Source organism: Castanea sativa, chromosome 12, assembly GCF_040712315.1.
Source record: "Castanea sativa cultivar Marrone di Chiusa Pesio chromosome 12, ASM4071231v1".
NCBI lineage: Eukaryota > Viridiplantae > Streptophyta > Magnoliopsida > Fagales > Fagaceae > Castanea > Castanea sativa.
This window is the reverse complement of record NC_134024.1, coordinates 9,570,030-9,595,434: the sequence shown is the minus strand read 5'-3', so window position 1 is coordinate 9,595,434 and position 25,405 is coordinate 9,570,030. Positions and strand designations below refer to the sequence as shown.

At 37.2% G+C, this 25,405-nt stretch overlaps 1 protein-coding gene and 1 non-coding gene across 2 annotated transcripts; both read left to right on the top strand.

Annotated features, from left to right (window-relative positions):
• The first annotated feature begins 9,245 nt into the window (after nt 1–9,245).
• LOC142620148 (uncharacterized) lies at nt 9,246–10,689 on the top strand. The gene is made up of 2 exons (XM_075793561.1): nt 9,246–9,470; nt 10,285–10,689. Exons 1-2 carry the CDS (start codon nt 9,246–9,248, stop codon nt 10,687–10,689), a joined length of 630 nt encoding a protein of 209 aa, XP_075649676.1.
• Nucleotides 10,690–21,812: 11,123 nt separating this feature from the next.
• Nucleotides 21,813–21,921, top strand: LOC142621396 (small nucleolar RNA R71). Its single transcript, XR_012841777.1, has one exon. It is a non-coding gene; the product is annotated as a small nucleolar RNA R71 (small nucleolar RNA).
• The last annotated feature ends 3,484 nt before the right edge of the window (nt 21,922–25,405 follow it).

Below are 25,405 nucleotides of genomic sequence, written 5' to 3'. Positions count from 1 at the left end.
CGCAATCTTCCAGGATCTAGTTTCAGCTGCTGGAAGGCAGGCAAGTACATGATGTCTGCGGAACTGCCATTGTCTATAAGGATCCTCCTAGTGTTAAATCCTTTAATTGTGAGCATTATAACTAGGGGGTCATTATGTGGCTGCTTTACTCCCCGAGCATCCTTTTCGTTGAATAACATGTCCTGGTTTGTTCGTCTCTGCTTGAATGGAGGTTCCATATGGACGCTATTCACTTGTCTCTGGCTTGCTTTCTTGAGGGATTTGCACGACCCCCCCGTGAATGGCCCTCCTGTGATCGTATGTATTTCCCCAATCACATCCTGTCGTGGTTGTGAATGGCAGACTCCGTTCTTTGACGAAGAGTCGCGCTGGCCCTTAACGTCGTCCCTAAACCTGTTGGATTCTCCCTTCTTGACATACTTCTGTATTTTTCCTTTCTGTATCAACTCCTCTATCTGTCCTTTCAGGTCTCGGCAATCCTCTGTGTAATGGCCATGATCCTTGTGGAATCGGCAGTATTTGTTCTTGTCCCGCACATTGGGTGACGAATGCAAAGGTCTCGGCCACTGAAGGTAATGTTGATCCTAAATCTGTGTCAAAATTTTATCAACAGGCATAATCAGAGGGGTGAATTTTACCATTCAGGAAGCTTTCTCGTCTTTTCGTTTATCTACGTCACTTCCTCGACGGCTTGGGTGCTCCCTCTTTTTTCCCCGACGTTCGTCTTCATTCCTCCCCTCCTTTTTCGGTCTTTCCTCGTCCGCAATGGCTGCCAGTGCATCCTCAGCATTCATGTACTTTTGGGCTTTCCATGGGCATCTCTGTCATCCTCCGGGGCGGATTCTTTGCTAGCGAGACGACGAATTCTCGGGACTTGAGCCCTGCTTTAAATGTCATCAGTTGTACCTTGTTGTCTGCATCGTCCACCTCTACGATCTCTCGAGTGAAGCGTTTCACGTATGATCGCAAGGTCTCCTTCTCCCCTTGCTTAATAGTGAGTAGGTGATCCGCTGGTCTCTTAGGGCGTTGCCCTACGACGAAATGGTGCAGAAAGGTGCTACTTAACTGTTCGAAGTTGTCAATAGATGAGGTGGGTAGTCTCATGAACCATTCTCTTCCAGCTCCCTTCAGCATAGTCGGGAAGGAACGACACATTATTTCATTAGGGGGTTGTTGAAGACCCAGTGTCATCTTGAAGGTATTAAGGTGATCTTGGGGATCCTTAAGCCCATCAAAAGGTTCGAGTTGGGGCAACCGAAACTTTATTGGTATTGGCCATTCTAAGACTGCCATGGTGAAGGGAGAGTCCATTGCTTTGACCATTTTATCTAGGCTCCGATCCGTCTTTTCCTTGATGGCATTAATTCATCCATCTCCTTTCTCATTTCCTGGAGGAGATCAGAATGTTGTTCCTCAAGAGTAATGGTCCTTCGTCAGTCAGTTCTCCCATGGCTATCCCCTTCATCCTCTTGGACCGCTCTTGATCGGTTCTCCTCCTACTGAAGTCTTTCTCTCATCTTCTGATTCTGCCTGGTGAGTTCTTCCACAGTGGCTGCAAGAGCTTGGACTTGTTGAGCCTGGACTTGCTGAGCCAAGGCTGCTGAGTCTTGGTTGGATTCCATCTGGATATCGAAGTTGGTAGGAACTGTGCTTTCAGATCGTAGTACGAAAACGATTTTCCCACAGACGGCGCCAAACTGATGAAGCAAAATCTCATCAGTAGATAAGACTTCATCCAGGTGATGCTAGTCACACTCCTGTGCCTTGACGGAAGCAAAAGTTCCTTCAATTGGTCACCGGTGTGGTGCCTGCCAAAACGCCTCTGATGCCAAAGTCAGCGTAAAAGAAGGTTTATGGTAAAAGAATCACTTTGCATCTAATATAATTGTGTTGGTGAATCTACCTGGTGTTGGTGAATCTACCTGGTGTTGGAGGTGTGAAGGCTTTATATACCTTCTTCTGGATTCTAGCTGTTGCGTCATTAATTCATTGCTTAATGACGTTCCCAACCGAGTAACGGGTCTTTAATGCGCCTAACGGTCTACCCAGCTGGCATTGTAACCGCCCAAGGTATTACTAGCGGCCTTGAATGATTTTGGTATCCTCGTCAATGACGTGGCAGTATTATCTTCGTCAAGAAGGGATGGTGTCGTTTTCGGTATTATCTTCGTCCGTGATCTATCTCGTCAGTCCCATCAAAAGCCTTAGCTTTCATCGTGTACCTCTCCTGTTTTTCAACATGGACAACAACGTGGATGATTTCATTACCATCATTCATCTTGGAAAACTTGCTAATCTTTTTTTTTTAATACAAGATAGAATTTCACCTCTAGCCTAATCTAAGTGTATATGTGTGTGAAGCTCCCTCCTAAACATTTAAACCCTGACTCTTGCCCCCCACACTCCACAAGCATTTACACTTGTTAATCTTAAGTGTGAGTTTATATGCACAAGCAGCACATATAGGTAATGTTTGAATAAGGCTGAACAAAAGTTAATGTTCGCCCACGGACGACACTGTTCACGCACTGTTCAACAACTTTTTCATTAAAAATAAATTTCGCAGCACTATTCACACATTTAAAAATTATTTTGCTACAGTATTTTCAGTTTTCAACTATATCCAAACGGATTCATAGTCTCTCATTTAATATGGATATGTATATAAAATAGTAAAAGTAAGTGAAAGAATATTTAACCTTGTTAAAAGCCTGTGTTTTTTTTATTCAAATTGACCCCACCTTTATTATTATGATGATGATTCCATGATTTGATGAATGGTTGGAAGCCATAGCTTTCATCATGTACCTCTCCTGTTTTTCAACATGGACAACAACGTGGATGATTTCATTACCATCATTCATCTTGGAAAACTTGCTAATCTTAAGTGTGAGTTTATATGCACAGGCAGCACATGCAGCTATGTTACCACTTAGATTATCACCCAAATTCTTTGAAAATTATATGCACAAACCTCAAAGTCCAATCACTATCTCTTCAAAAAGAGGTCCAATCACTCTCCTAGCTAGCTAAGTTTAAACAAGAAAGAAAGGAACCAAAAAACGATAAGTCCCAAAATGTATGAGCCATAGCCTTAGGAAAGACGATGACAAAATGAAGTTTTGTCTCGTAATGGTTGGCGAAATTGACAAAAAGCCTTATGCTCATAAATTCATTCACATGGAAAGCCTGCTTAGTGCTCACACTGCTGGAAATAGATGTATGGTCTATTCAATGAACGTAAATGATTTGTCTACAAAGTTTTCTTAGGTGAACTTTGATAAGTTGTCGTCGAGGTGGAATGGCACCTTTTTGACGTGGCCTGCTAATTATATGAACCGAATGAAAATAAAAAAATTTTAGAGAATTTTAACTTATAGTATCCGTTTTTTTATAATAGCATATTAAAATATTAATCAATTTTTGGTGTAGGTAAAAATTGAACCCTTTTTAGTGTAGGCAAAAATTAAACATTGAATATCTTATTTAACCATTAAAGACTTTACTAGTTGAGTTAACTGGAATCCACACCAAATGAAAATAATTGTTTTCTTTAGAAAGTTATTGAAATCACTAAAACTTCTTAAAAACTCGTTTTGTGACAAGCATTTGGTTATCAAATAATCATGACACTCAATAGTTTAAAGAAGAGAGAAGGTGAAGAGAGGACATTTCTTCTATTTTAAGAGAGAGAGGACATTGTTTTAGGTTTATTATCTCAAAGGATGGAACTACTAACTTCTAAAATACTTGAATTTGCAATATAGAAGCTACATATTTAATTTTCTTCCTTCAAAGATTACGAGTATAATAGAACAAATCAAATTAGAATTTTTTTTATTTCTCAATCTTTTCAGTTGCTTCTACGCAATTGAGATTGAAAAGATTGAGAAAAAAAAAATTTGTTCAAAAAAGCTTCCTAAAAGAGTTATGGATTGATAATTCTTTTAGAAATAAAATGGATTTAATCTTATCAAACACGAGAAAGGTAATAAAAAATTTTGGTAAAAGACAATGTTTCTATAAGATAATGACTAAAAAAAATTTATTTCTCTAGTTACCTCAATTAGTGAAGGAGAAAGGATTTTCCCCAATAAGTGCAAACTCAAACTAAAAGTATTTTTCTGTACAGAAGAATTCTTGTTTCAAATTAATACCCTGTCATAATTATTCTCAATGATTTTCCATATTTAAATAGTAGTATATCAATTTTTTTTTCTCTCCTTATCAATGCTTACAAAAAAAAGTTGATTAACCAAAATAATTTTTAAATTAAAATATAAATTCATACTTTTTAAAATGAAACAATATTTAGTACTAATAATTAAACAAACATAATATCCAAGAAACTTATTAATCAAAATTTATCAAATCATTGGTAATACATATTAATTGCAATTAAATTGAATAAATTATAAGAAGAAAACGTTTCACTGCTACATTAATATTCAAATATAGAGAAATAGGTAAATAGACATTAAAAAAAATTCCAAACAATCAAATAATCCAACTTAGCTAAAAGTACTCAAGACTGATCAGGAGTAGAGGCAGCTCACATTTTAGACGAAAGCAGACTCTGATAGGCAGAAGTATGTTTGACAAAAAAATTTAGCTTTTCTATTTTGTTTCATTTTTTATTAAAAAAATAACAAATTTAGTTTTTTTTTTTTATAAATAAATTAATTTTTAACTTTTTGTTACATGTTCGGCCAAAAATATGTATATCAAAACCTATATCTTTTGATTAAACCGACGAAAATCGGCTGATTCACAAGGGGTAAAAATTGAAGTCATGATTACACTTTATTGCAGCATAATATAAAAATGTCGCTCTCTCGAGCTTGCAGCATAACTGGACAAGAATAGACGGTTAGGTGTCCATGCAAACTCCATCACCACATGCGTCACTTGAAAACGAATGTCAGTAGAAAACAAGGATATCTTAAGTTAGATTAATTAATACTTTTTAAGGTAAGTACACTTTTTTCTTTCCTGAATAGATATATTATGTTCTAATAATTACTCTCTAATTATTCTTTCCCTCTCTCCCCACTCTCTGCATGGAAACGTTACACATGCTTTCCCTCCAAAGTAATTTATTTTTAATAAACCTTGTAAAAGTTTGAATAAAATATAAAGAAATAGTAACTAGCATTTTTTTTTTTCCATAGAATTAATCATGTGCTCGAATTAGCTCGATCACTTCAATTTCCTGGGACTACAAACAATCAACTGGAAAATTTGTATATACACAAAAATTCATTCTCTCCTGTTAAAGTGGAGAAGCATTAATTCTGTATATATATATACACACCACATCTTTTGCTTTTGCTTTTTCTTTTTTCTTCACGAGTTTCCTATGGGTAATAATTAATTCATGAGTAATGCTTATAATCATGCTACCAATGACATATATTATCTGGGGTGTCATTCCAGTCTGCCTAACTGAAAACAAATTGCGTTCTTGATCCTAAAAATAATAATTAACAACAGCAAAAAAAGGACCTGTGGCTTTCCAAGTTAAATAATTTATGCGTAAAAATCATTCAAACTATGCAACCTCCAATTATTTTTATGTCTTCATGTTCTTAATTAAGGGCATCGCCCATATACAGAGATCAGTCTTGGCAGATAAATTTGCCCATAATCATTCAAGAAGATCTCTCTCAGATGTGTACCAGTACACTACACAGAGGCAAAAAATTGAAATAGAACTCAAATTGAAATAGAACTCTTATTCAACTAAAACACTAAGAGAGTAAATATCTCAAAAGTATATTCAAATGGAGAGATAAGAGTGAAATAGTGTTTGGGTTGCTGTGAGTTTTTTCATTCTGCAAGATTTTTGTATTGTTATCTTATCTAGAAATCTCAAGTGAGATATTTAAAGACCCACAAAAGTTGTCAACGTTCATTTCAGTTCTTACAAATTAGAACATGCATGAACATTAAAGTTTCTAACGTTTATTTAAACTTTAAAATCAGATCTCCAATCCACCTCACTGCCCCACCCACAACTCTTTATCCCTGAGAAATCTCAATGACATATTTGACCACGTCAAACCCCACACAACCAATTATAGCCAAAATATGCAATTCAATTATTCAAACAATTTTATTAATAATAATCATCTTATACACAATATTGTGTAAAGTAATTTCTTTCGAGAATTACGCACATACACATTGTAAGTTATTTAACCAAACAGTTCAACATCCATATTCTGGGCTATTTGGCCACACAGTCCAACACACAGTTCTTAAAAAATGCATGCCCTACTTTTTGTTAATCAGTGAAAAAACAGGACCTCAATAATTTAAGTCTCGCACTTTCACTATCGGCTTCTCTGAATGATTATATATATATATGCTCATACAGTCTAAAACTGTGTAAGACCAAGATCATTGCAGACCCAACAGCACATTTCTTTGTTAATCTTTATAAAGAATCTAATCTCATATCTTTCATGTAAAAATTCCAAGGACAATGGAGATAGATCTTCTGCACCAACTGGGAATGGGACAGTAACTATCTGTAGCCTTAGTCATGAACATCACGTGGGAATGCAAGTCAATAATGGCCCTAGCATGCATTTCTTTTTCAACCAAAGCTGGATCCCATCAGGCATGCAGCACCATGTGTTACTTGCAACAACTATTTTATGTTATTTTATGTGATTTGACTTACTATTCTTTCTCTGTCACTCATAGTCAACCATGTATGACATTTATGATGAATGATGTGTAAAAGTGTGTGAGCCTACAATTATAAAGGATTGATATTGTATACAAGGAATAAAAATTTAAAAAAGTTAGTGCCTTGAGAAATTATACAGGATTGTTATTGTATAGCAAGGAATAAAAATTAAAAAGAGTTAGTGCCTTGAGCAATTAAATTGACTCGATCAACCGGTCCAAGCACACAAAACAGAACATAAAATAGAATATACTCTTCCAAGTTGGTCATTGCTCATATTCATCAATATGTACTAATAAACCAAATAATTACCCTCGTTCAGAGAAGCCAGCCTGGACGAGGATAGAATGTCATAAAGACATCAATTGAATGCTCCGACAGTTACGTATTAAAAATAAGACCGTTGGAACCTCCATTAAGGGCAAATTAAGTAGGTCAGAGACGTTACCAAACAAGCTTTCAAGCTACCATTCAAGGAGGATAACGGCTAGTAAGGTGAGCCTATTTATAGGTCCTACCAAGTTCTAGACAAGATACATACACATTGATCACTGCTTATTTTGATCACCATTTTCTTTCTATTTCTTGAACTCTGTTCACTGACTTTACCATTGGAGACTCCATGGCCGGTACCACACCGGTGACCACCTAAGAGGATTCCCTTTCCTTTCATTGATCATGCAGGAGGTTGGACAAGCTCGTATTAGTTTACCTAGACGAACCCAACTACTAACAATCTCAGCATCATCAGTTTGGCGCCGTCTGTGGGGATGACAAATTCAGACTTTCATTTGAAATTGTAGTCCCTTTTGGTTTTGACATCCAAATGGAATCCAATACACCACAAGATTTAGCAGCACTAGCTTTGCAAGTTTAGACGCTTGCTACCAGTATGGAAGAACTCACCAGGAAATGAGGTTACAACTGCAACAGGAAGAAAATTGTTCACCCACGAGGACTGGGATTAACAGGAATAACGATGAAGATAGCCATAGGAGAGATGACTATCGACAACCAAACACTTCCGACAAAGCGAATTCGGACCTCCTCAAAGATATGAGGAGGGAGATGGACGAGTTGAGGAATATGATGAGGGAAAAGACGAACCAGAATCTGAATTGGATGGTCAGAAGGGCAGACTCGCCTTTCACTACAAAAGTCCTGGAGTGTCCTTTGCCCCTGAAGTTTCATCTTCCACAGCCTAAGTCATTTAATGGCCTGAAAGACCCGCTGGACCACATCACTACCTTCAAGACGACTTTGAGTCTACAACAACCCCCGGACAAGATCTTGTGCCGCTCCTTTCCAACCACCCTCAAGGGAGCAGTGCAAGTGTGGTTCAATAAGCTCAAAGCAGGTCTATAGCCGCATTTTTGAAAACGCAGCTATAATCCGCAGCCTATAACCACAGTTATAAACGCAGCTCAAAGCGGGTCTGTAGCCGCGTTTTTAAAAAAGCGGCTATAGACCCGAAGCCTATAGTCGTGGTTAAAAACGCGGCTTTAGGTTTGATCTTTAGCCGCGGTTATAAAAATGCGACTACAAATCCGCAGAGGGCTGTTGCTGCGCAGCATAGGCCTAGTTTGTAAACGCGGCTATATCCTATAGCCGCGTTTTTGAAACGCGGCTTTAGACCCTGTTTTTTGTAGTGCAACATCGTCCATTGACAACTTCGAATAACTAGGCAACTCCTTCAGAAAAGACCAGCAGGCCATCTACTCACCATCAAGCATGGAGAAAGGTAAACCTTGAGGTCGTATGTGAAGCATTTTACCAGAGAAATCCTAGAAGTTGATGAAGGGGATGATAAGGTACAATTAACCACCTTTAAAGCCACCTCTAAAGGAGGGTTAAAATCCAGGGAGTTCATGGTCACCTTTGCGAAGAGCCCGCCCAAGACAATGGCCGAAACGCTACTAAAGGCCCAGAAGTACATGAATGTAGAAAACGCCCTAGCTGCGATAGGGGACAAAAGCATGCCCAAAGGAAAGGAAAGTGTCAGGGAAGACCGAAGGGGACGCAAGAGAGAAAGGAAAGATCGTCAGACCAATTCTGAAGGGAATAAGCAGAGAGACGAAAAAACTCCACGGATGACAAATTTCACTCCTTTGGTTATGCATTTCAACAAAATTTTAGTGCAAATTAAGGACGATCATCATCTCAAGTGGCCAAGACCACTACATTCCTCGCTCAACATACGAGACAAGAGGAAGTATGGCCATTTCCATAAAGATCACAGCCATTACACTGAAGATTACAAAGACCTAAAGGAGCAGATAGAAGAATTGATCTAAAAGGGAAGTTGCAAAAATTTGTGAAAAAGGGTGAGCCCAACCGATCTAGGGATGATCACAAAAAGAAATCTAAAAACCCTTCCATAGACGAAGACAAGTCATACAACCGTCCGCAAAGCGCGATTGGGGAGACAAAGACAATCACTGAGGGACCATCCACTGGTGGATCTTTGAAGTCCCTTAAGAAGTCCCAACATAGACTTGTGAATAGCGTTCACAGGATGCATCCTTTGAAGTAAAGAAGATGAACAAGTATGGACATCCTATTCTCAGAAGAAAATGCTAAAGGTGTGAAACAGCCACATAACAATCCCTTGGTCATCATGCATATGATAGAGGGATTCAACACCAGACAAATTCTCGTCAACAATAGCAACTCTGCTGACATCATTTACCTCTTAGCTTTCCAGCAGCTGAAAGTAGATCCAAAGAGGTTGCGACCATTAGAATCTTCTCTCATTAGTTTCAGCGGAGACCAGGTGTACCCTAGAGGAATAGTGACACTAACAATCACAGCAGGTTCCTATCCCCTGCAAATCACCAAATAGCTTGACTTCCTAGTGGTGGATTGCCGGTCATCGTACAATGTGATCATCGGAAGACCCACGCTCAACCGTTGGAAAGCATCAACGTCTACGTACTGCCTGAAGGTGAAATTCCCAACAAAACACGACATAGGCAAAGTCAAAAGAGACCAAGTGTTAGCAAGAGAATGCTACCAAGTCGTCACAGACGGAGCCAGGACTTTAAGTTAGGCAGCTCTGACCTCTAGTTCGGCGGCTTCTTAGTCACGAAGGCTTTTTTATTTTATTTTTGAGTTTTTAATGTGTACATTTGTTGGATAAAGACAAAATTATTCTGTTTAAAACTTTTTAAATGGCCAGTTATTTGTTTGAGTAAAATTGGTTAATTGGACTTAAATTTTTTTAGCTTTGCTCTTAGTGATTTTTCTTGTTGCACAAATGTTTTTGGGCTAGTATATGTTGTTTTAGATTTTAGATATATAAATTTTTGTAATGGCCTTTAAAATGAGGAAAGTGCTAGAGGTATATTGCTAATATAGTGAGTGATTATTGGTAAGTAAAAAAGTGAAGCAAGTAATAGGCCCAGATGCAAAACAATAAGAATTTGTAACTCAACAGTTTATAAAAATATTGTAGATAAGTTTGTAACTATAACGTTACTCTAAAAAGAATCAATAATATTGTCAAGGGGGAAAAATGTAATTTTATAGAATAGAATTGCTAAAAGTAATGCATATATACATACTAATATATTTTAAAAAAAATTTAGTCAATTAATGCCTCCATCCCTGCAAGTCGTTCTAGCCACGAAGGAGAACCACACCCGGATGATCGAGGAGGAAGAGAAAGAGAAGATGGAAGCCCTAGAAACGATAGAGTTGTAGATGGAGAACCAACGAAGACGACAAAAATAGGGATGAACTTGAATGATCAAATGAAGAAAGAGTTGGTACAGTTTCTTAAGGAGAACCTGGAAATTTTCGCATGGAGTCACAAAGATATACCCGGTATAGCGGCAGAGGTTATTCAGCATCGCCTGAATGTCAATCTTGGAAGAAAGCCTGTCCAACAAAGACGACGAGTCTTCGCCCTCGAATGTAACAAGGCCATCATGGATGAAGAGGACAAGCTACTTGCAGCTAGTTTTATCCGAAAGGTTTACTACCCCAATTAGCTGGCCAATGTCGTCTTAGTGAAGAAAGCAAATGGGAAGTGGAGGATGTGCGTGGACTTCACCAACCTGAATAGTGTCTACCCTAAAGACAGCTTCCCATTGCCAAGAATTGACCGGCTAGTAGACTCCATTACCAGGTATAAGCTCCTTACTTTTATGGACGCCTTTTCAGGCTATAACCAAATCAAAATTTCAAAAAAAGACTGTCTTCATCACTAGTCAAGGGCTTTACTGCTACAAAGTAATACCCTTTAAGCTGAAGAATGCAGGAGCCACTAACTAGAGGTTGGTCAATAGGATGTTCAGTAGACAGATCAAAAGAAACATGGAGGTATATGTTGACGATATGCTCGTCAAAATTAGAGAAGAGAGCACACACTTGGACAACCTTAAAGAGACCTTTGCAACCCATAGGCAATACCAAATGGGGTTAAACCCTGGCAAATGCGCCTTTGGGGTGTCATTAGGAAAATTACTCGAGTTTATGGTGTCTCAACAAGGAATACAAGCCAACCCAGAAAAGATACAGGCCATCCTATAAATGACCTCTCCAAAGACAATGAAAGAGGTACAGACGCTAACAGGAAGGATCGCCGCCCTCAACAGGTTCGTCTCAAAAGCTATAGACAGATGTCTGCCCTTCTTCAAAACCTTGAAGTAGGATTTTGCCTGGACAAGTGAATGTGAAAAGGCCTTCCAAGATTTGAAGCGTCATTTAAGCAATCCTCCCCTCCTAAACCCATCAAAGAGGGGGAAAGAATTGTTCCTATACCTTGTAGTGTCAAATACGGTCATGAGTGCAGCTTTAATTCAAGAAGAGAATAGGGTACAGCTCCCTGTTTACTACGTTAGTCAAGCATTCCAAGGATCCGAGGCCAAATATCCACACAGGGAAAAGATCGTCTTCACCATAATCATAGCTTCACATAAGCCTTAACCCTACTTCCAAGCGAACCCCATTTTGGCAATGACGGACCAACCCCTTAAGAAAGCAATGAACAAGCCTAAAGCGACATGGAGGTTAGTAGTACAATGGGCAATGGAACTAAGTTAATTCAACATTGAATATCATCCCAGAATAGCCATCAAAGCCCAGGCATTGGCTGACTTCATCGCCGAGTTCACCCTATCAGAAAACTAAAAAACATAAGACCAATCAAAAAGATGGACGATACTGACAGACGGATCATCGGTTTAGAAAAGAGGAGGGGTCGGGGTCATCATCAATACTCCTAAAGGAGAAACCCTCAAGTATAGAGTATGGCTTCAATTCCCCGCCACCAACAACGAAGCAAAGTACGAAGTTATACTAACAGGACTCAGGATCGGGAGAGCTTTGGGATCCAAAAACATACTCCTTAAAAGTGATTCTAAGCTGGTGATAAGGCAGATAAAAGGAGAATACGAAGTGAAAAAGAGCAAAATGCAAAAGTACCTCAAGTTGACGAACCAATTGGTTCAAAATTCAACTAAATGGATTTCATGCAAGTCCCCCGAAGCCAGAACTCAGAAGCAAATGAGATAACAAAGCAAGCATCGTCAGAGGAAGGGACAGATCCACCGAATTTGAAAGTGGAGGTACAAAGACACCCAAGCATTGACGACTCCACACTTTTGTGATCCAAAGCCAGAATGGCTGGACAAGTCCAATCATCTCTTTCCTCTGAGATGGACATCTCCCAACAGGCATGGATAAGGAGAGGAAGGTCAAGAAGCAAGCAATTAGGTTCACAATGCTGAACGACGGTCTGTATAAAAGGGGCTTTTCAATGCCCTATTTGAGGTGCGTCGAAGAAGAGGAAGTTAAATACATCTTGGAAGAGGTTCATGAAGGAGTTTGTGGAGACCATGCAAGGCCAAGGTCCCTGGTTAGCAAAATTATCAGAACAAGTTATTATTGGCCAACTATGCAAAAGGATATGAAGGACTACGTGGAAAAGTATGACAAATGCCAGAGGTTTGGGAACGTTCAACGTGTCCCCAGAGAAAAGATGACAACCATCACCTTCCCATGGCCCTTCACACAATGGGGGATTGACATCATGGGCCCCTTACCCCAAGGTAAAAAGCAAGTAAAATTTATGTTAGTTGCAATTGATTATTTCACTAAATGGGTAGAAGCAGAAGCTTTGTCAACAATCACAAGCGCAAGGATCCGGAGCTCTGTGTGGAAAAATATAGTCTGCAGGTTCAGCATACCAAGGATGATCATGTTAGATAATGGTCGTCAACTCGTCAACCAGAAATTCAAAAGCTTTTGTTCAGAGCTTAGAATCAAGAACCAATTCTCCTCACCGGGACACCCACAAGCCAACAGACAGACGAAAGTGATGAATTGAATGTTACTGAAGATCATCAAAGTTCACCTAGAAGGGGCAAAGGGTGTGTGGCCAGAAGAGTTACTAAATGTCTTGTGGGCCTATAGAACCACAGCCAGAACCCTGACTAAAGAAACACCATTCAGGCTCACCTATGGTACTGAAGCAGCAATACCAGTCGAAGTGGGAATCACTAGCATGAGAAGAGAATTCTTTCAAAGAGGCAACAACGATGATTAGTTGATAATCAACTTGGACTGCCTAGACGAGACAAGGGAGGAAGCATGCAAGAGAATGACCAAGTACTAACAAAAGATGACCGAGTACTACAACAAAAGAGTAAAGCTCAGAAGACTGAACATAGGAGATCTTATTTTACGCAAAATTACACTAGCAACAAAGGACTCAGCACAAGGAAAGCTCGAACTAACCTAGGAAAGGCCTTACAAGATCGTCCACTACTCAAGATAAGGAAGCTATCACCTGGAATCGATGGATGGGAAAAGATTGCCACGACCATGGAATATTGAGCATTTGAAGAGGTATCATCATTAGAGACAATCAATTATTGTAATCATGAAAGAAGTCCTTTATTGAAGGAAATAAAGCAATAAAAGTATTATTCAGCAAATATTCTTAAAAGTCGTGCACAAACAAACCATGGACAATCTTATTATTATCAGTGCGATAAACCACTTAAAATAAGCCAAGTGATAAGATTCCTTAAATTGATGTAAATCATCTAAAATGGCTAAATGATAAGATTCCTTAAATGGATGTAAATCACCCAAAATGGCTAAGTGATAAGATTCCTTGAATGGATGTAAATCACTAACAAAGCCAAGTGATAAGATTCCTTAATTGGATGTAAATCACCTAAAATGGCTAAATGATAAAATTCCTTAAATGGATGTAAATTACTAACGAAGCCAAGTGATAAGATTCCTTGAATGAATGTAAATCACTGGCGAAACCAAGTGATAAGATTCCTTAAATGGATGTAAATCACCTAAAATGGCTAAATGATAAGATTTCTTAAATGGATGTAAATCATTGATGAAGACAAGTGATAAGATTCCTTAAATAGATGTAAACCATCTAAAATGGCTAAGTGATAAGATTCCTTACATGGATGTAAATCACCAACAAAGCCAAGTGATAAAATTCTTTGAATGGGGATATAAGCTGCCAGAGAAGAAAAGCAAATGATGCAACCCCTAACAAAGATAGGAATCATCCAGACAAGGCTAAAAGATTGCCACCTCGTAGGTAGTGGCAAATGGCAAAAAAAGAAGAAAGTTCATACAACAGGATAAACAACCATCAAAGGTAAAGAAAGCAAACACATGATATATATATATATAATGCAATTGTTCCAGAGTTACCATCTAAAGCCTAAAAACATACTGGGCACTGCAAAAAAAAAAAAAAAAAAGGAAAAATAAATGACAAGAGCAACAACAAAAAAAAAAAAAAAAGTGCTTCAAATCGTGGCCTCGTCCCCACCAACAGCATCAACAAAAGCGTCCTCAAGTTTAGGGTTGTTGCCCTCTGGAGCGTTCTCTTCGAGAGCAACAGCAGCTTCGACAGCCTCGTCAGCCTCCATCTCCTTATCTACATCCTCGAAGTCTAATTCCTCCAAGTTGACTCTAAAGGAGTGTTTCACCATGTATTGCCTAAGGAGTTCGAAGTCTTTGTAATACTAACTAAAGAGTACAGTGTTGTACTCTTCAGTCAGCTAGAAAGCCTGAACAACCTTGGCAACCACAAATTTAACTTTTTGGTTCGCGGCCTAGAGCTATTCGTCCTTTTGCACCATCAACTGCTTCTCAACCTTGAGCTCGTCGGCCAACGCCTTGGCCTTCTCTCTAGCTATGTCGGCGTCATCCATGGCAATAATGAGGTCTTTCTTCAGCTTTGCAACCTTAGCTTCCAAAGCCTCCACCTTGGACCTTACTACCACGGCTTTCTCCTCCTGGCCAAAGTACTCAGATATGTGGATCGCCTCTCCTAGCGCCTAAATATCATGAGAAGGGAAGAGTTCTAAAAACCGAGAACCATCCCACTTTATGAGTTGTACAAACCAAGTGAAAAGCGGTTTATTTGGATGAGCTTGTGAATATAGCGGTTCACAACCTCATAAGAAGGAACGTCAAAAAGCACCTTGAGGTCTTCCGTTGTAACAGTAGAATGGGCCCTTGCCAGGGCAATTCCAACATCATCCCAGACACTAGACTCCTGGGAGCCCACCTTCTCCTTCCCCTTTACCAAAGTCCTCTACCTCTTTGGACAAGGAGTAATCTCTTCCAAAGAAGTAATGGGAGAGGCCATCTTCGTGGCCTCGAGAGCGGAGGTAGCTGGGGTGATCAGGGTCCCTTGCTCGACGACCCGCACCACTTTCTTTCCCAGGCTGGAAAAAGGCTCGTTCTTCTTAGTCTTTATCCTAGTGTACATCTCCTAATTCAATTTGGTCGTCATCTCTGCATGACCAAAAGGATATATATAAATAAATGGAAAAAGAAGAGAAATAGAAAAAGTTAAAAAACGGAGAAAACTCATTTTTCTCTTCAATTTTGTTAGCATGCAAGACAAAGAGAGAATGATCCGGACCGAGATAGTGACAAGCTAGGGTTCTAGGGTCGACAAGATCGTCAAAGTCGTTAATTGTCTTCGTGTATTCAACGGCTGCCTAGACGCGCGTCTTGTTCCTGCTTTTAAGCTTGGGACGCTTCTTAATTGCAAAGACACAACAAGTAAAAGGTTAGTAACAAATCAAGAAACAATAAGAAAAAGAAGGAACTGACGAAGAAAAATCGAAAGGACAACGCATCTAGACTCGAGGCCCTCCACCAACAAAGCAACCTAGGAACTTCACCCCAAAAGTCATTGGAAAGAATCTCCCATCCATCCCCAGACACAAAAAAGTATCTAAACTTCTAGTATCGGAAGGATGAAGGAAGATCTGTGACAATCCTCGCCTTCCTGACCCAGGGCACAAGTTCGTAGTACTTGTACTCCTTAGACTCCTTCAAATGGTACAAGTGAACGAACTCATCCAACCTAATCGTGTCTCCCTTAGTGACGACCATCCAGATCTCCATGTAGATGTTGTGAAATTTTAAAATACTCGCAAGTGTACGAACCGTACCAAAGTATAGTTTGACAAGAATGAGGTCGAACCCACAGGGACTTGAATGAACGTAGGAAAATTAATCAAATCTTAACCAAATTAATCATAATCTAGTTTAATAAAAATTGGTTTTTTTGAAATTAAATAAACTACGAAAATAGTGAAACTAAGCAAAAGATATAAAGCAATAAAAAGATGTAAACAATCAAGGGAAAGGAATTAAGGTTTTGGAATCTGTCTTGTAAGTCATAGCAGCATATATTTATGATCATTAATTTTTCCCAACTACTACATAATAATCTAGAAATCAATCTTGCTATCATGGAAAATATTCTCATTAAAATCCTTATTTTAAAAATCAAAAGCATGTTCTTCTTCGCTTCTTAAGTATAAAATCAAATCATCAATTGTATCCATAGCCAAACAAATCACAAGATATATCCAATTCTAAAAATCAAATCATAAATTGTATCCATTGACAGATAAATCACAAGCGATATCCAATTTTATAATCAAGAATTAATAAACCAAGTATTCAATTAATTAAGACAAATCCTAAATCATGAGAAAAACATGATTGAACTCATATCTAGAATCTCATCATAGTCAATTGATATGAAGCAAGAACAATTTAAATTATTAAAGAACAACTATTGTGGAAAAAATCAAATCACATAAATATTACTAATAATCCTTAACAAGGTTTCATCATCAACCCTAATTATAAATTTAGCTACTCATAGTGATTAAAATAAAACACAAGAATAAAATACTAAACATTAAACTAGACAAATAAAATAAAACTAACTGTCATGAAAGAAAACCAAAGAAGTAGCCGCACTCTCTATGTTCAGCCCCCAGCCCTAGCACTCGCCTCCTTTAAATTTTGCCCTAAAGAGCCTTTAAATAGGTCAAAGAATCCTATTACAAGTTGAATTCCCGTTTGGGGAAAATTTCAGATTTTTAGGCTTCACTTAACCGAAAATTTTGGCCCATTCAACGTCAGAATTCGGACTTTTGGTAAACTACAAAGTTGTAGCCTTTTAAGTTAACTTTCCAACCCAACTTGAATCATCTCAATTGGACATCTGAGCCGAAAGTTATGCCAAAAATACTAACTGATATGCAGGCTGGAATCCTAATCCGAATTGAACTTGGATTTGATACAAATTTCCTTTGATTCCTTGCTCCAACTGGACTTAAATTTAATTGGGTTGGTCTTCTTTAACTTCATCATGGCCCTTGTAAAAGTAAAGTCCATTAGCTTTCTTCTTTACACAAATCCACTTATTTAATTCCATTCTCCTACAAAAGATAAATTCATGCAATAAGATTCAATTAAGTACAAAATAGATTATTCACCATTATTCTAAAACCAAATATAAAATGCATGAATTACCTCAAAATAAGTATGATAATGCTTTCTAACAATGATATAAATATGCAAAATTAAGTTATTATCAATGCACATCAAATACTCTCAAACCTACATTTTGCTAGTCCTCGAGCAAAACAGATAAAGAGTAAAACAAAATAAAGAAATAAAAAACAAAGAAAAAGAAAATCCTAACTAATCCACTTTCGCTGGAAATTTCGATTGCATTTAGCGTATGCAACAAGCCTTTAAACCCCTAGCTTACACTAGTGGACGAATTGTAGTCTCGTGAGGGTTTGCAGGGAATATACCCACAAAATTCTAAGAATGAATACTAAAATAAACAAAACAAAGAAAATCAAACATTTTTTTTTTCAATTGCCTTTTGCAAAGAGGATTAGTTCAAGTTCAAAAACACTACAAATGCTAAAGAAATTTATCATGCCATCAAAACTCAATGTGAGTGAAAAGTGGTAGCCAACCCAAACATACTCTTAATTTTAGAATAAACTTGACTCGAATCTCTATTTGAAAGTATGCTTCAATTCAAATCTTTCCAGTGTTATCACTCAACAAATGAAATCACTCTGAAATGGGATGTAACACTCTCAACAACATATGTGAGCAGAATAATGTAAGCAAAATCAAATACCTCACATATAAATCACATGAAAAACGCTTAATCAAGAAAGAACAAGTAGTCTCATGAAAGGATGCCAAAAAGAATTTATGCCACACATTTTTCTTCTCAGTCATATCAATATCTGAACTACACAATCTTCAAGATCAAATAAGGACTTTATTAGGACATAATGTAGGGAAAAAGCAAAGAGAATGAAATAAAAATGGGTGAAGGTAAATATAAGAAGTGTTTTCAAGATCATTTGAAATCTCGATACTTTTTGGAATTTCCATTCAACACTTTTTTTTTTCCAACCCTTCTTCTTCAAAGCAGTACTCCTTCCTTCCATTTCACTTCTCAAAATTTGATGAGAACCCTATTTATTTTCTTCTTTTTGACACTTTTCCTTTTTTTTTTTTTCTTTTTTCCTTGTTCTTGAATTTTTTTTTCTTTCTTTGACTTCTTTTTTCTTCCTTCTTTGAATTCTCAAACAAACCACCATATTGAAACAAACTGATCAAATTCTATCTTGAAACACTATGGATAAGGGTTTTAAGAAAGAAAGGCTAATTAAAAGGCTCAACGGGGTGACTAGCGATAATGTATCAAGAAAGAAAAAGAAAAACACATATATGGCTCAAAGTACACAAAAATGGCTTAATCTCATCTCTCAAAGACTAGTATAGTTCATTCAACATCAATGATTTCAAAAGATTCAAGTGTGGCATAAAATTAGATTTTTTTTCTTGGCCAAAAGAAAGAACAATGAGACTACAACAAGGGAAACATGTTATGCACTTCCAAATGAACTTTTAAGATTAGAAACAATAAATAGCCCTCAAAAAATAATGACTGGCTCAAAACTCACAAGGGTTACAGTCTCCACATTGTTATCATCAAGATTTTCTAATCATTTTTATCCTTTAACAAGAAGTTGTGTTTGAGTGGCTACGTGCATGTGCAATGAATTGAGCATGAAAGTACTGAAATTATTTAAGCAGGAGTAGTATAACAAACTCAAAACATAGACCTCAAGCTAGGCAAAAGTTTTTTTTTCTTTTTTAACACAACTAAACAAAACAAAACAAAAAGATAGAAATCTATATACATCCCCCCCAAACCCAAACCAAACATTGTCCTCAATGTTAAAAATGATACTCTCAAATATATGTCTTGAATGAAAAGAGAGCAAAAAAATTAATATGCAACATGAGAACCAAGTAGTAACAAGTAAGGTAAGGAGAAGGAGAAGATGTACCTTGATCAAGCTGATTGTTATAAATTTTAATTTCTGTCAAATATCAGCTAGAACAAAAGAGAATAAAACTAAACAAGAAAATAAACACAAATATTAATCTAAAAACAGAAAATAAACAAGAAAAAGTTTTTTTTTTTTTTTTTTTTTTGCAAAAAAATTCAACACAACTAGAGATCAATCCTGATAAACAAGACCATCCAAACCTCAACAACTCCATGGAGATAAATAATGCATATTATGAATGGACTAGTCCAATGAGATTGTAACTTACCTGGATCAAAAACATATTGGGAAGTTTTTGTAGTGTCTTCCAAGTGAATTCTTTGCATAACCATAGAAGAACTAATACTCTTAATATCAGCAATTTTCCAACCTATAGCTTCCTTGTGTTCTTGAGGTATACTTATCAAGTGGTGTTCCCAAAAGTTATCCAATTTTGGCGGTTCTACAATAGATGGGAGTGGGGATGAAGAAAGTGGAAAAGGGACCACTTTTGGCTGCCAGTTATCAATACTTAAGAGAGGAACAGAATCCAACAATGCATTGACTTCCTCAATTGATTTTTCAATATCCGAATTGCAATAAAAAATGGTTAAGCAATCCTTTAGGGGATCCTCACAGCTTGATTGTATAAGATTATCATGGACTAGGTTCCCAATCATGTTAACCTCACATATATTATCATTATCTAGTACTTGCTTACTTATGTCAAAGATATTAAGCTCAACAGTCATATTTCCAAAAGAAATCTTCATCACACCACTTCGACAATTGATCAAAGCATTGGATGTGGTTAAGAAAGGGCGACCCAAAATGACATGGATTTGTGTATTGGCATTTAGAGCAGGCTCAGTGTCTAACACAACAAAATCAACAAGAAAATAGAATGCATCCACCTTAATCAGCACATCCTCAACAATACCTCTAAGGATTTTCACAGGCCTATCAGCTAATTGAAGTGAGTTGTTGGTTTTAACTCCCCCAAACCTAGCTGTAAATAAACTAAATATGGCATTAAGTTCACACTTGCCCCCAAATCTAGCAAAGCTGGCTCAATAAGGCGATCCCCAATCTTGCATGAAATTGTAGGAGATCCTGGGTCCTTACATTTCACTGGATATTTATTCTGAATAATTGAATTGACTTGCTCTGTCAAAAATGCCTTTTTAGGGACATTTGTCTTTCTCTTCATTGTCACAAGATCTTTTAGAAACTTGGCATAAGCAGGAACTTGCTGAATTGCATCAAGAAATGGAATGTTTATTTGCACTTGCTTAAAAACCTCTAAAATGTCTCCAAATTATGCACTTTTCTGAGGACTGATTAACCTTTGAGGAAATGGAGCTTTAGGAACAAACCTCTTATCAAGGGGGGAACTAAGATCCTGAATTGGAATGGAGGGTGGGTTGTCCTTCTTTTCTCCATGATCATCATGTGAACTATAAGTACCTTTTTCCTTTAACACAATATTTTCATCATCCTCCACTTCTGGCATTTTTACTTGATTATCAACTTGCTTACCAGACCTAAGGGTAGTAATAGACTGAACATGTTCTTGTTCATGAGTAGAACTAGAAGAACCATTGATGGCATACTGTCCTTTTGGGTTAGGTATAGGTTGACTAGGAAACTTTCCTTTTTCCCTCTCTCCAACTTGGGTTGCTAACTGGCCAACTTGATTTTCCAACTTTGAAATAGCTTGAGTACTCAAATGGGTGGAACTTTTCATCTCTTGAATGGCTTGGCTAGTTGATTGCATGAAAGTTTTGAGAGACTCCTCCAAAGATGATTGTTGTCTTGGTGGTGCTACAAACTGAGAAGTTGATTGAGGAATGGGAGGATATGCTTGAGTAGGTGGACGAAATTGACTTTGTTGATGCACTTATTGTCCACCTACATTTGATGAAGGTTGATTTTGCCTCCATGAGAAATTAGGATGGTTCCTCCAATTTAGATTGTATGTCTCTGAAAATGGACTAGCAAATGGTTTTCCATAATTATTCAGTGAATTTGCTTGCTCAGTATAAAAATCAGGGTACCCAGCTATGGAAGGACACATTTGTGTTGTATGCATAGGACTTGCACAAATAGATCATGTTTCACTTTGAACTTGATTGACAGAATTCATCCCTATACCTAAAGCTAAAGCCTTAACCTTACGAGTGAGATTTTCCAACCTAGCTTTTATGTCTAAATCTTCACTGACTTCATACAATCCTCCTTTCTTAATTGCAGGGGCAGATCTCTCTTTACGGTTGAAAAAATCTCATTGCTGTGAACTTTCAGAAAAATTCTCAAGAAATTTGTATGCCTCATCATCTACAAGACTCAAAAATCCACCACCATTCATGGACTCAATCATGTTACGATTTGCTTGAGTCAAACCATTATAAAAATATTGTACTAGTCTCCATGTTTCAAAACCATGATGGGGACACTTTAAGATCAAGTCCTTAAATCTCTCCCAACTCTCATAAAATTTCTCTTGTTCATCTTGATAAAAATCTGCAATTTCTCTCCTCAAAGCATTGGTCTTGGCCATTGGGAAAAATTTAGAGAGGAATTTTGTGACCAATAATTCCCATGAAGTAATAGATCCAGGTGACAAAGAATTAAGCTATGCTTTTGCCTTATCCTTCAAGGAAAAAGGGAATAAACGCAAGCGAACAGACTCATCAGTAAAATTCGGGAACTTACAAGTAGCACAAATCTCAAGAAAATCCTTCACATGCATATAAGGATCTTCTCTATCCAATCCATGAAAAGTAGGAAGAAGATGGATTATTTGTGGCTTTAACTCAAAATGTGCAGCAGTGGTTGCAGGCAATATTATGCAAGATGGAGGGTTGGTGATTATGGGTGAGAACAACTCCCTAAGAGTTTTTGAATCATCTCTTGTTTCTCCCATTGTGGATGAACAATCAAAACTAACAAGACGATTATATTTATCACATATCCAAGTTCTCATACACCATGCACAAAGAAATAATTTTTTTTTTTAAATAAAATAAAACTTAACTACAACTAGTAGAAGAAAAAATTCAATTAAGACTTAATTTATTTTCCTAACCAAGTCCCCGGCAACGGCGCCAAAAACTTGTTGTAAAATTTTAAAATACTTGCAAGTGTACGAACTGTACCGAAGTATAGTTTGACAAGAACGAGGTCAAACCCACAGAGACTTGAATGAACATAGGAAAATTAATCAAATCTTAACCAAATTAATCCTAATCTAGTTTAATAAAAATTGGTTGTTTTGAAATTAAATAAACTAAGCAAATAGTGAAACTAAGCAAAAGATATAAAGCAATAAAAAGATGTAAACAATCAAGGGAAAGGAATTAAGATTTTGGAATCCGTCTTGTAAGTCATATCAGCATATATTTATGATCATTAATTTTTTCCAACTACTACATGATAATCTAGAAATCAATCTTGCTATCATGGAAAATATTCTCATTAAAATCCTTATTTTAAAAATCAAAAGCATGTTCTTCTTCGCTTCTTAAATATAAAATCAAATCATCAATTGTATCCATAGCCAAACAAATCACAAGATATATCCAATTCTAAAAATCAAATCATAAATTGTATCTATTGACAGATAAATCACAAGCGATATCCAATTTTATAATCAAGAATTAATAAACCAAGTATTCAATTAATTAAGACAAATCCTAAATCATGAGAAAAACATGATTGAACTCATATCTAGAATCTCATCTTAGTTAATTGATATGAAGCAAGAACAATTTAAATCATTAAAGAACAAATATTGTGGAAAAAAGCAAATCACATAAATATTACTAATAATCCTTAACAAGGTTTCATCATCAACCCTAATTATAAATTTAGCTACTCATAGTAATTAAAATAAAACACAAGAATAAAATACTAAACATTAAACTAGACAAATAAAATAAAACTAACTGTCATGAAAGAAAACTAAAGAAGTAGCCGCACTCTCTATGTTCAGCCCCCAGCCCTAGCACTCGCCTCCTTTGAATTTTGCCCTAAAGAGCCTTTAAATAGGTCAAAGAATCCTATTACAAGTTGAATTCCCGTTTGGGGAAAATTCCAAATTTTTAGGCTTCACTTAACCAAAAATTTTGGCCCATTCAACGTCAAAATTCGGACTTTTGGTAAACTACAAAGTTGTAGCCCTTTAAGTTAAATTTCCAGCCCAACTTGAATCATCTCAATTGGATATCTGAACCGAAAGTTATGCCAAAAATACTAACTGATATGCAGGCTGGAATCCTAATCCGAATTAAACTTGGATTTGATGCAAATTTCCTTTGATTCCTTGCTCCAATTAAACTTAAATTTAATTGGGTTGGTCTTCTTTAACTTCATCATGGCCCTTGTAAAAATAAAGTCCATTAGCTTTCTTCTTTGCACAAATCCACTTATTTAATTTCATTCTCCTACAAAATATAAATTCACGCAATAAGATTCAATTAAGCACAAAATTGATTATTCACCATTATTCCAAAACCAAATATAAAATGCATGAATTACCTCAAAATAAGTATGATAATGCTTTCTAACAATGATATAAATATGCAAAATTAAGCTATTATCAATGCACATCAGTAGATATCACTATCCTTTACGAATTTGGCATATGTTGCCTAAGAGCAATATTGAAGTGGTTCAAGAGTTCCATGATGAAAGGGTGGACGAGGAACCTAGGGCCACTTTGAAAAGCATCCTCGTGGAAGCACACTTCTCCAGGCGAAAAATGACAGGCTTTTTCCCTTTCTCTAGGAAGACAAATCTTGACTTCCTCAAGAAACTGGACCGTATCTCTAAACCTAAAGAGGGTGTCAGCATCCAAATCACACTCCTCCTTGAGGGCATGGAAGTACCTAACCTCCCTTTGTCTAGGTGAGGACGGGCCAAAAGCCGTGTCTACCTCTACCTCAACGGGGTCAGCACTAGACAACAACCTAGTTTCAAGTTCGTTGGACCTTACCTCAGACGCTACTTCTCTCTCACCCACCATTTCCTTAAACCACCTTAGAGATTGACGTAGCAAAGGGTGTAGATCAACCAACACAAAACCTAAACTACTGCCACTAGATACAAAACCCTCAATTGGGGAACAATGGGTGCTAAAGGAACCAAGATTCCCCTAAACGCGCAAAGAGAAATGAAATAGAGCGACAAATTTTCCTAACCTCAGAGCTTTCGACCATTAAATATAAAAGGAAGAGATATGAATTTGTATCCCTAAACGGAAAAGGAAACGAAGATAAATTTCATTATAAAAGGAAAAAAGAAATTGAAAAGAAATCGTACCTCCAAAAGAACCAAGCTTAGAAAGGAAAAGGTTGATAGAGTTCAAAAGGCTTGAAGAGGAAAAACGCAAAGCAACAATGGCAAGAGAAAGAGAGAAAAAGAGAAAAAGTAAAGAAGGAAAGGAGAGGCTAAGTGATTTAAAAAGCTAGACTTGGGAAACTGAAAATCGGTGGGAAACCCAAAAGCTCCTTGAACAAAACGCTGCCATCCACCACTCAGAGTGCACCACGTGGCCACGACACGTATGGTGTTGCCACTCTGCATTAAATGTGGACACAATAGAAAAAAACTCAAGAGTCACATCTAAGCAAAGGACCTTTCATATTCTCTAGATCGTCATCACACAAGGACGATCTCAAAATAAGGGGGAAACTGATAGACCAAATAATTACCCTTGTCCAGAGGAGCCAACTTGGACAAGGATAGAGTGTCATAAAGACAGCAATTCAATGCCCCAACGTTTACGTATTAGAGTTAAGACTATTGGAACCTCCATTCAGACCAAATTAAGTAGGCCCGAGACGTTATCAAACAAGCTTTCAAGCCATCATTCAAGGAGGACAATGGCTAGTAAGGTGAGCCTATTTATAGGTCCTATCAAGTTCTAGACAAGGTACATACACATTGATCACCTCTTACTTTGATCACCAAATTCTTTCTATGTCCTGAGCTCTGTTCACTAACTTTACCATCGAAGACTCCATGGCTG

Bases quoted from the DNA above. Each gene is read 5' to 3' on its own strand.
- LOC142620148 (XM_075793561.1), top strand. From the start codon at position 9,246: ATGGACATCCTATTCTCAGAAGAAAATGCTAAAGGTGTGAAACAGCCA. The intron at 9,471-10,284 runs GTGTACCCTAGA...AAAAAAATTTAG, and splicing joins TTAGTTTCAGCGGAGACCAG to TCAATTAATGCCTCCATCCC.